The sequence below is a fragment of the Callithrix jacchus genome, chromosome 19, assembly GCF_049354715.1.
Source record: "Callithrix jacchus isolate 240 chromosome 19, calJac240_pri, whole genome shotgun sequence".
Lineage (NCBI taxonomy): Eukaryota > Metazoa > Chordata > Mammalia > Primates > Cebidae > Callithrix > Callithrix jacchus.
The window spans coordinates 7,808,591-7,820,857 of NC_133520.1; the positions used below are offsets into that span (position 1 = coordinate 7,808,591).

The window sequence follows — 12,267 nt, forward strand, 5'->3', positions numbered from 1 at the left end:
GAAGGTAGGTTCCAAGACGAGGAGTGGGTCTGCTTTCCAGAAGCTTCTGTGCAGGTCCTCGGCCTTCCTCCATGCTAGCCTCCTCCTCCGCATGCTGGCCCTGCCTGCTCTAATCCTTCTCCAGGCTCCTGACAGAGGCAACTGTGTATTATATAAGTCGGATTCTGTCACTCCCTGGCCAAAAATCCTTCCCAGACCCCCCAAAACCTGACATCAAATACCTGTGCTCTCAGCTCCCTTCCTCTCCTGAGCCCTGTGAGGTGGCTGTTTTCTCGTGCCTTCATAGCCCTGTGTATGCACCCCTCCCTCAGTGCTCCCCCTTCTCCTGGACAATACCAATCTGGTCATTCATGTCACAGATAATTAATGAGCACCTACTATGTGCCAGGGGCTCCTCTAGGGGCTGGATCTATAGCAGCCCTGTCTTCAAGGAGCTTGCAAGCATAGGGGAAACAGACAATACACTAATACCTCAGTGCACACGGCTTGTTAGATGGGGATATGATGGGTATGATGTGCTGTGGGGGGCTGGGTGAGTGGGGTCAATGAAGCCCACAGCAGGGCGTGAAAGAGGCACTGGAGCCATGAGGCATGTGAGGGAAGGTATGCCAGGCAGAGGACCCGGCCGGGGCACAGAAAGGAGGCCAGTATGGCTGGGGCAGAGAGACTGCAGAGGGGAGTGAGAGAAGCTGGCAGCCGGGAGCTGGCAGGGTGCAGGTCATGTTAGGCCCTCAAGGCCATCCATAAGGACCCCATCTTTTACTTGAAGAAAGGTGGAGAACCCCGAGAGGCTTTGAGTGGAAGAATCACGTGACGTTACTCACATCAGCAGGGTTACCTTGACAGATGTGCTGAGAACAACCCGTGGATAGTAGCAGGGCTGGGGCAAGGACAGGGCAGGGAGACCAGTGAACCCGGCTGCTGCAGCACCGGCGGTGACTGCGTCCAGGGAGAGAGGCGAGCGGGGAGGAGGGCCCAGCCACCAGGAAAAGGGGATGTGAGAGAAAGGGAAGAACAAAGGGTGGTTTGCAGTGTGGAGCCCGAGGCAGCAGAAGTCAGAGCTGCTGAGTGCTGAGCCGGGCGAGACGGGCACAGCAGGCTTGGGGTGAAACCCGACCCTCAATTTCAGACATCCCGAGCTTGGATTTGACATCCACGTGCAGATATGGAGAAGGCAGGGGAAAGCTCTGGTGGAAGGGTATCATTGGCGTCCTCAGGGCAGAGAAGGTTTTGAAAACAGATGATTTAAAAAAAAAAGAAAAGAAAGAACAGATCAGAAAAGTGAGTGCGATGAGAAAGGGTCTGAGCCCGGAGCCCTGGGTGCCCCAGGCTTCAGCTCCCCCCGCACCGCAGGCATTAGTCGCATCCCCATGGCTGGCTGCTCGCCACCCTCCTGGTCACAGCTCACTGGGCTGTGATTGCTTGTTGACTCTCTGACCACCCTGAGCTCCTTAGGAGAATCAAGTGTGTTTCTTCAATCCTTGTTCCCACATGTCTATTCACAGCGCATCCACACAGGGGCAGCAACCCACTAGCTGATGAGAGAATTACTAAAAACCAGCCTGACTCAGCCACCGTTGTGTCACTGCCCAACTCCACATACAGAATGTGCTCAATTAGGAAACACTCAGAGATAGACAGAGATTCAGGATTTTAGAGTAAGAGTCAACTGAAAGAACTCTCGGAGATCTGAAGTTCTGCTCTGTGCCATCTCCTCCTCTCCTCTCATCCGAATCTTACTGTCACAGAATTCTGGAGTGGAAATGACTTCAGCATGACCCTCAGTGCACAGACCACACCGGGGGGAACGAAAGCTTAACGTCAATCATGGGGAGAAAAGTGCTACCTGAGCCAAGCTCCCGGGAATGAACTCTTCCTTACCCCTCTGCGGTACTTAATGTCCTACGACTTCTCCACGCGTTGTCCTCGACCTTGATTCTCACAGTTCCCATCAGGCGAGGGACCCATTGAAATTGCTCATGTTTTACAACTGCAGGAAGCGGAGGCCTCGGCGGGCTCAGTGACCTGTCCAGGCTTGTACGGTCACTTGCTGAAGCAGGCGGATTAGAATCCAGCTATCCCAGCCCCATACATATCCCCTAGAATTCTCAGAGTTCCTCTGGCCTTATAGAGTCGGGGTCCAAAACCCAGCCCCTCATTGCTGTGGTATAATCTAGGCAGGCCACCTCGCCCCCCCAAGCCTCTCTCTTCTCTCCTGTGAGATGGAAAAGGTAACTTTACCCTGCTGGGCTGCTGTGAGGCCCAGAAGGGACAACATGCTTAAGTGCAACACAAGTATTCCTTAAAAACCCTCCGCACTCATTTCTCCTTTCCTGAGAAGGAATGCTCTTGGGAGAAATGGCTCTCCTGGCCATAGCTGGTGGGAAGATGAATCAAAGCAGATGGTGAAGCCAATCACTGATCATTTTCCTGTTGTCTAAGCCAAGGTGTGCCTTTCCACGCCCAGGAGCAGGACGTGCAGAGCTCCCTTGTCACAAAGAAGCACCTAGACATGCCCAACCCAGGACCGTGGGGGATCTGACACGGTTCACCCACCTCACAGTACAAAGTTATCTGCCATCTTTAGAAGAAACGCCACCCTTGGAAGGCTGGAGCAATGAGTATTTTAAAGCATTAGAGTTGGATTTAGGCGTACTTTTATTATCTTCCATCAACTGACATTGTCTTTGTACATCTCGTAAATTACATTATCCAAATTGATCCTTCAACAGACCTTTAAGGTTACTATAGGCAGAAATATGATCGCCTCATTGTTCAGGCAAGGAAAATGGGACTTGGTGGGGCTGCTCAAAGGCGTGAGAAGCCAACACGGAAGCTGAGACCAGGCGCCACATCCTCTGGTCTGAATGTGGGAATCAAATTCTTAGATTACTTCTCTTTCAGCACAGTTTTGCCTCCGTACAACAAAAGTGAAGAACAGAATTGGTTCGCCTGAGTATAAAACGTTAAATAAAACTCAATTGCTTTGACTCCGTTTTTCCCTGTTGCGTAGGAAATGGGCAGACATAAGAATCATTGTGTTGTCCCCTTTACCTCTCCCCTCTCAACATAAACATGAGGCATAACCAGAGCTCCTGAATTCCTAGCTGGGGGCCAGGGCTTCTATTGAGCATCCACAGCTGGTGGGCACTCACCAAGCCTCTAGGCCACCAACCTCTGCCTTCCTCGGAGCCCAGGGAGAGAATCAGGTTAAACAGCTGAGGCTATTTATTACAAAGGTAAAGTTGCTGCCAGAATCACGTGGAATCCTGGAAAGCAAGCCTCAGGGCTGTGCAGACTAAGTCACCATGCAGACATCGAGGGCAGATGGAAGGCGCCACTGCAAGTGTTTTGGGGCAGTGCCATCAAGCTTAGGAGCAACAACCTCTCCCACCCCACCCAGCAGCCATGCAGTAAACGCCTGTCTTCTCCTAGGGAGCCGTCTGCTAAACAGGAAGACCGTCCTTTCACAAGACAGGAGCCCACACTTTGTTCCGTGAGCCACATCGACCATGTAGTCTGTGTAAACAAATTCAGCTCAACAACGAATCTGCCAACTCAGAATTCTCCTTAGAAGCCTCAGGTCCTGAACTGCCTCCCTGAAGACAGTCTTGACTCATCAATATTTGTATCCTCCACACAGAAGTCTGCACTTACTAGGTGCTCAATAAACCTAAAGATCAAATTGCTGTGTATTCCAGAGTCAATAAATAATGCCTTGTTCGGAATCATCTAATCCACTGTCAAAGACTCTAATACCCTGAAAAAGAAGTCAAATCCAAGGAAAGATGCAAAGGGACGCATCTTACCTCTGCATAGACGTGGCATCCTGAAATTACAATATTGGGTCTGAAGTTGGTTACTTTAACTTTCTTCTCTAGCCTGGAGTTGAGATCCGCCAGCGACGCCTCGGAAAGGATCATGAATGGACTGGCGTCAGAGTAAACAATCTGCTAAGGAAATAGATATGGTCATATTGTAGCACAGCACCTTTTCAGGGGTTAGGTGTGCTTAGCTCTTAGGAATACCCTGCACACTCCACCCCACCTCACACAGAATGTTTCAAAGTATTTCTCTAGTTCTTTTAATAGAAGTCACAGTGACTCAGAAGCTTTAAATAGCCTGGTAGATAGCAGGAACTGCATGGTGGAAAGGAACAAGGACTCAACTTCAATCCTAGAGCTGCCATGATGCATGTGCCCTTGGGGATATCACTGCACCTTTCTCAGCCTCCAATTTCTTAAATGTTTCATAAGGTGGTTGAGTTTGATGACCTCATTATGTTTGATTTAAATGTTCACTAATTCCATGGATACTTATTTGTATGCAACTTACAAATTAATATTTATGTTGACCATAATTTATGCATTTGCTCATCTATTTATTTATCTTGAGACAGGGTCTCTTTGTCACCCGGGCTGTAGTGCAATGGCGCCATCACAGGTAACTGCCGCCTCCACTCTCCTGGCTCGAGCATCCTCCTACCTCAGCCTCCTTAGTAGCAAGGACTACAGCCTAATTTTTTTACGGTGACGGTAAAAGCAGTATATGGTGCTGTGAACCCTGCTTGTATGATGAATCGTTACAGCTCTATGCCATTAAGGCTGATCATTTCAGCCTGTGCATCTCCATACCCACGCCAACCCGCACAACTGGAATCTGAGATTCAACTGCAAACTGTAACATTTCTGGATTCCATGTACAATTACAGAATGGGATTTTAAAAAGACACTGGTGCAGAAGAGTTTGGAATCCCTCCTGGCACCAGAACTGCTTCCACAAATAGGAAGCTAGATGCTCAAGGGCAAAAATTGAAGAGTCCCCCATATGAAGAAACAACACTTCCAAGGAAAGGGCTTTATTTCTGCCTACTGCTTGTGATCTGAGCTACCAGACAGCTGCCCTGAAAACAGAGCCAAGGTCATCAGAGATGTCACCTGTGCCCCTCCGGGCTGGGGGCAACTGCTTTCCACCCATGGAGTCAGCCCGAGCCTCTCACCTGGTCTTTGAGCCGGAACAAGTCTGCTGTTTGGTGAGGATGTCTCGGCCACATGTGAGGCTCGAAGTGCACCAGGCGGTAGGGCTGTGACTTCAGGAAGCTGGTTATCCACTGGGCGGCGGCCTCACCGCAGTCCCTGCCCTCAATCTCCAGGCTGTGTACTCTGCAGGGATGGCAGGGGCAAAGGGTAGGCATGGCTTTGAAAATCTGAGCACCCTAACATGTCCCAGATAGATGAGAAAAGCTGCTCCTGGCTGCGACATTACTGTCATTTCTTAATTACCAGAAGATGTCATTTTAGTCCTGGGCCTGCCTACAAACCTGCATAAGCCCACATGAAAATGAAAGCACCCCTTTAAGCCTTGCTTTCTCCATTTTAAAAATTAAGTGATGTATAGCTGTGTCTCCCTACCTGGAAGGAATGCAGGGAGGATGAAATGAAATATTTGAAAATGTACTGAGTTCTCCAGAAGAAAACGAATACGTCATTATAAAGTAAACAGGCTGGGCGCAGCAGTTCATGCCTGTAATCCCAGCACTTTGGGAGGCCGAGGCAGGCAGATCACCTGAGGTCGGGAGTTCGAGACCAGCCTGACCAACCCCATCTCTACTAAAGATACAAAATTAGCCAGGCATGGTGGCACATGCCTGTAATCCCAGCTACTCTGGAGACTGAGGCAGGAGAATCACTTGAACCTGGGAGGCAGAGGTTGTAGTGAGCCGAGATCATGCCATTACACTCCAGCCTAGGCAACAAGGGCGAAACTCCATCTCAAAAATAAATAAATAAATAATTAAACTCAGAATTACTGCAAAATCTGGTTCACCCAGCTGAATAGTGACCAGAAATCTTTATCCACAGACCTGGCTATACTTTGCCAGAATAGTAATAGCAACAACGTGAAATGTTCTATACAGTCTAAAACATTACAGATAATAATGCTACATAAATCAAACTAACAATAATAGTCTATGTAATAATGACAATAATCACCTACTGGATTTGATTGCTAGTAATTATTTTGTAGGATTTGAAGTTCCTGGTCTTTAGCACATAGTTGTGTGCAGGGCTGTTTGATGTTACATGAATTTCACAGCTATAGAGAGGAAAATGATATGGTGAGGCCAGTGTTTCACAAAGTGCAGGACCATTACCACTGCTGGCTTTCAAGATAACTGTAGGTGGCATCTGGGTACAGCATTAAATAACAGTGAATTGCACAGAGAGAAAGTGATTCTTTTCAGTTTCATGGTAATAAACCTCTACCTTTTAGCAACACTTGATAATCACCTCTTTTAACAAAGAAAGAACACACGTTAGGTTCAGAGACTTCTGTAGGCAAAGTAATGTTTTAGTACCCTGAGTGTTTGTTACCTTCTGGCAAATTATATAGAAAGCCATATAAGGCCACATGCCTGGCAAATTATATAGAAAGCCATATAAGGCCACATGCCTGGCAAATTATATAGAAAGCCATATAAGGCCACATGCCTGGCAAATTATATAGAAAGCCATATAAGGCCACATGCCTGGCAAATTATATAGAAAGCCATATAAAGGTTCCTTTTTAAATAAATGTATTTAAGACAAGTTTTTAAACTGAATCAATTTAAAGAAAAATATTAAGTGACTAAGAGCACAGGTGGCTTGTGGTTTGTCCCCTGTCATGGCGGACAAATGCCTGAAGTCTGAGAAAGCTAGGACATCAAGTAAATCTGCCTGGTGGGCATTTCCACAAATGACTAGCTCCACGGCCTTGGTGATAGTTTCTTATTCTGAGATACAGTTTCTTTATCAATAAAATGGGGATAGAAGCACAACTTTGTTGTGAAGATTAGAACAGTCCAGGAGTTCCCAAACAATTCTTAGGGCTGGGTTACACTCAGTAGGTAGTAGCAATGACTGACAGTCCCCACCCAAGTTATTTCAAGCTTTGTATAGTTACTCCAGAAATCAAACATTTAATCGAATATAAGTACCAATTCTCTACTAATAATGTATAAATGGAGTTTTATATTGTAAAATATATTGAGTATAGTATCCTAAATATTTTTCTATTATTTTATTGCTTTTTATCTAAAATGAGAAATTATTACTAAGAGTGTCTGGGTTACATTAAGCAGTGAGATTAGTGTATTCAAAGTTTTCTTAAATTTTTTAGAGCTTTTTATAGAAGTATAGCACTCATGTAGAAAAGTGTACTGCTGTAGTACATGGCTTGATGCCTTTTCACACACTGCCATCTGCCATCCCACCCATCCTAAACTGACCTCCTGAGCATCGGAGGGCTGAAATATATACGCAAGGCCTATGGAGTAATGAGACCATTTACAAATACCAGGAGTGTCTGTCTTTTCTGGATCAAAATAAAACATAAATAAAATGAATAAAATAAACATACCCAAATTCATACACCCAAGTGGATATTACCTTCCAGAGCAGTCACCTTGGGAAGTAACCGTTCTAAGCTAATATTAATCATATCTGCTTATTACAATTTTTAAGCCTAATTTCATTTTTTAAACAAAAAAAAAAATGGTCCTATTTAGGTTGATTGTCTTCTTACTCACAGGGTTTAGCTCCAAATAATTGTTTTACTTCTCCCAAAAATCAAATTCACCAGTTCTAGAACTAAGTGTATTTGAGGGGCTTAGCATCTATGTGTGTGTGTGTGCGGTTTAATGTCTAAAACACTAATTTCAGAAGCGTCTTGTGAAATAGCAGCATTACCAAAAATCTATGTATGGAGACAGCCTTGAAGGTCATCTCCTTGTTAGATGCATCGTTGCTGGTGCCTATGCAAAAAAAAGTCAGTCTCCTTTCCCCTGAGTCAAATTCTTACAGCCCATCGAGGCACCCTCTCAGTCTCAACCTGCCATTCGGCAGCCCAGGAGGGTGGCGGGGCACGCAGCAAAGGAGGTGGACAGGAAGGCTGCCTTGACTCCTTAGGGCTTCAGTTGGCAACGGCTAGTTTTACAAAGTCAAAGCATTTGCATCTATATTGGGCTATTTAAACATCGGCCCAGTTAATCTGACACTGATTTCCATTGCAACCTGTACTCCTAGATCCTGGGGTTCAGATTCATAGTCACTCAGAACTTGAGGTTCTATTCAACGAATAGAATTTGTTCTGTCTTCTTCCTGCTCCTTCCACATCTGTCCTGAGTTCTGATTGGCCTCTGCTGTATCTTGGCCCCAGCACTCCACCTGCACACTGTCCCAGGGAGTGCAAGCAAAAATAAAATAAAATTCCAAATGCTCCGATAACTTTTGACCCTCTGACAGAGATAATGCAGGCATGGTGTGAGGTGGTGTGAGGTTTGAGGTAGTTTGCCTGAATAATCCATAGCAAAAGGCCTTAATTCTCTGTGTCTTATTAGTAGCAGGCAAGGCTTGTGAGAAGGTCAAGTAACAACTTTGACCACGAAAACAGGTGTACCGCCACTGATCACGACCTTCTGAAAATGGCTCCAGAGCCCCAAGAACTCATCAGAAATCTTTAGGAAACTGTGGGCTGAGATTACAACTCCCACATAAGAGGATAGGTTGGGTTGTCAAAAGAAACTTGAATTCAGAAGATCCCTGGAATCTTTGCTCGAAGAGTCTGTATACTACTGTAGCATTCTAAGCCTTTTCATTCTGCAATTTCCAAGCATACCCTTGTTTAGTCTTTTGGGCATGAACCAAATGCCCATATGGGACTGTGAAAAAAGTTTCCACACAATTTCAAATAAATGAAAAATTAAACAAAAAAATTAACTATAGGAAAATACGGGTAAGTATCTAACCATGGCAAATAAGCATAAACCAGGATATGGGCAAATATGACTATAAACTACAATAGAAATACTTAAAAGCTTACCTCATTCAGGGGAAAATGCAAATTAAATTAACAAGAAATTATCATTTTTGACCATAAAAATGGCAAAATATTTTTTAACACAATGGTTAAAACGCAGTTGGTAAAACCATTCTGCAAACAATTTAGCAAGATGTATCAAAAGCCTACAGAGGCCGGGCGCGGTGGCTCACACTTATAATCCCAGCACTTTGGGAGGCCAAGGCGGGTAGATCACGAGGTCAAGAGATCCAGACCATCCTGGTCAACATGGTAAAACCCCGTCTCTACTAAAAATACAAAAAATTAGCTGGGCATGGTGATGCGTGCCTGTAATCCCAGCTACTCAGGAGGCTGAGGCAGGAGAATTGCCTGAACCCAGGAGGTGGAGGTTGCGGTGAGCCGAGATCGCGCCATTGCACTCCAGCCTGGGTAACAAGAGGGAAACTCCATCTCAAAAAAAAAAAAAAAAAAAAAAAGCCTACAGAATCCATATTCTTATTTCAAACAAAACTACTGCTAGAACTTTTTCCCTTATGAAATGACAAATGATATGAACAATGAGTTACGCCAAGATAGTCATCACATTCTTCATACCGGGAAAAAAATTAAGACGATCAAAATGTTTAATCATGGGCCAGGTTAAAATGCACTAGATGATACCCACAAAATGAAATATGCCAACGTGAAAAATGGCATCCTTGAAGATTTTTTAACAATATGAAAAAATACTCAACATATCAATTTAAGTATATAAACAATATTCAAGGCTTTGGGGGCTTTTTTTGTATTATTTCAATTTGGTTTTAAAATAGTAGACATAAAGACAGAAAGAAAACATGCCATAATATTAATTACAGTTATCACAGATAATTGTTTGTTTGTTTTTTGTTTAAGACAGAGTTTTGCTCTTGTTGCCTAGGCTGGAGTGCAATGGCATGATCTCGGCTCACTGCAACCTCCGCCTCCCAAATCCAAGTGATTTTCCTGTCTCAGCCTTCCAAGTAGCTGGGATTACAGGGGCATGCCACCGAGCCTGGCTAATTTTTGTATTTTTAGTAGAGACAGGGTTTCATCATATTGGTCAGGCTGGTCTTGAACTCCTGACCTCAAGTAATCCGCCTGTCTCAGCCTCCCAAAGTTCTGGGATTATAGGCATGAGCCACCATACCTGACCACAGATAGTTTTTGTTTCTTTCTCTCTTTTTTTTTTTTGGTATTTCTCAATTTTTCAACAATGAATATGTACTACTTTTATCATCTGAAAAACCACCAAATTCAATAAAATTATATTATCATGTTTAAAACTCTAAAACATAGAAATTGTATCAGTATTACATTTTATGAACTTCTCAATGTCTTTAGACATTTTTCAGATGACTACATTTTTTGAGGTGATACTATTTTTTATGATAGGCTATAAACTACATGTAACATTCACGCTGCATTTTTATTTCATATGCGGAAACTATAACAAGAAGATAACTGGACGGACTTTAATTTTCCCATAATAAGACAAGAAATCAACTTTAGACATGACTGCTTAGAGGCAAAGCTAGTTTTCCCAGAAGAATTGCCTCGTTGCAGCCCTTCTGATTTGAGGGTAGGGCTTCTGTATAGAACACGCTTCTGGGCTGCACTCAGTCTGACACTGACCCCTGGGCAGCCGCTGGCCAGATCACTCTTCCAGCTGCAGCTGCTCTTTCTTATTTTGGAACTTCCTTTCAGCAGAACTAAATCGCCATTTGCAACTCCTTTCCTAACTCAGATTTAGAAAGTTCCCACTTTTTCCAAGCAAAGTAAGAAAACTTCTATGAGAATACAAAGATGGAATCGCCACCTCTGCTAGGACACTGGCCCCCACCACTCCAACCCCATTTTTGTGCTCGATCTTTGGGTGGTAGTATTTTTCTCCAGCTGAGATGTCAATTTGCTTTTGTTCTCACGGTTTTCTACATAGCACTTTCATGTCTATCATCTCTACAACACAAGTTTCTGAAGCTGCTTCCTTCTTTCTCCTACCTTTAGATCTCCATAATGTTGAGGATTTGGCCCTGCATGTGGTACTCACGCAATCCATGGTTCATTGTTGAAATGTTTCTCAAGATTCCCTCTGGAGTTTGTGCTTTCTCAAAATTGCATGACTGTTTATTCACACAAGGGCTAAGGCCTGCCCCTCCCTTACCTGCACTTGTGCACCGCATTCGTGGTGGGCGTTTTGATTGGCAGTAGCAGGTCCTTTGTGTAGGCTGCACTGAGAGTCAGGGTGTCACCTTCACAGGTCAGGGAAATCAGGACCAGGCGAGGTTCCTGGCGGGCAGTAACCATGTTTCCCTCCTGGTTGATCACAAGCCAAAACCTGTCATTTTCAAAACACAGGATATGTGTGAACCATTATGACAGGAAGCCAGACTCAGGGGGAGCTTCAATTAGACACTGATGTCCTCTTTGATTTCTTCCCCATAAGCCTGGTGTGTGGGAGTTTGAGTGTGTGTGTCTGTCCTAAACATCAAACCAGCAGGACTGAGTCTGTCGCTTAATTTCAAAGGGTTTAATAACCACTCAAGCATCCAACATATATCTGCGGAACAGTTTGAGCTCCTTGATGGCCCAGAAACCAAAGATGTTCGTTGTATTTTCATCTCAATCTCCAGAAAGCCTGATCGCTTTCACCAAACATGCCTCGAGCAGATGACAAGAATCGATTTTACAGGAAGACTTTAAGGGCAGGAGGAAACACAGGATCTGGCACCAGGTAGACCAGGTGGGCAGTGGGCTCTCGTCAATGGAAAGAGCAGGATTGTTGCTCATATATATAGTTCACAGAGCATGGAGTTTAGCTGAGCAATGTACAGTGCCACTTACACTCTGCCAGTTCCACCTCCCCCACCTTTTAAAAATTGTTATGCTTCAATATTCAGTGCTGTGCATTCTGTAGTTTGCTAAATGAGACAGTATTTTGTTTCTGGCCCAGTATTGCCCTCATTTCTCCATTTTTCTTTTTTCTAGAAACTACCTACTCGTGTACAGGTAGTTGCTAGAAAAGAGAGAAATGGAGAAATGAGGGCAATAGAGAGAGCCAGTTCCAGAACAAGAAGAACACATTTTTGTAGGTTATCTCTCAGCTACCAAGGAAGCAAAACATACTGGCATTTCAATGATTTCAGTACACAGTGATCAAATGATTGCATTACAGAAATAAGCGTGTGCTTTTGAGATTTCCAGACGTAAGAAAAAGTACGGCAGATACTTTAGATCGTTCAAGATATTTCCTGCATCACTCCAGCAGGGTATCATGGTTGAGTTGCTCAGCTACACTAGAAAACCAGCCTTAGTATAAGTCCTTTCCCTACCTGCCCTTTTAGCAGACTTTGCTTCCACACACACAGAGGCCTCCCCTGCCCCCAATTCCTTGGGACCAGCAGGTGA

The 12,267-nt window shown here is 44.5% G+C and overlaps 1 protein-coding gene across 2 annotated transcripts in view; it reads right to left on the bottom strand.

The window, feature by feature from the left end:
- Positions 1-12,267, bottom strand: part of MTARC1 (mitochondrial amidoxime reducing component 1) — a 28,696-nt gene that overhangs the window by 13,205 nt on the left and 3,224 nt on the right. The window contains exons 2-4 of one of the 2 annotated variants that reach the window (XM_002760493.6): positions 11,024-11,197; positions 5,000-5,162; positions 3,810-3,950 (exon numbers count right to left, since the gene is read on the bottom strand). In XM_002760493.6, the coding sequence (XP_002760539.1) occupies positions 3,810-3,950; positions 5,000-5,162; positions 11,024-11,197 (478 nt within the window). Of the gene's footprint in view, positions 1-3,809; positions 3,954-4,999; positions 5,163-11,023; positions 11,198-12,267 lie in introns of both variants that reach the window. The other variant, XM_008985183.5, reaches the window with a different exon arrangement.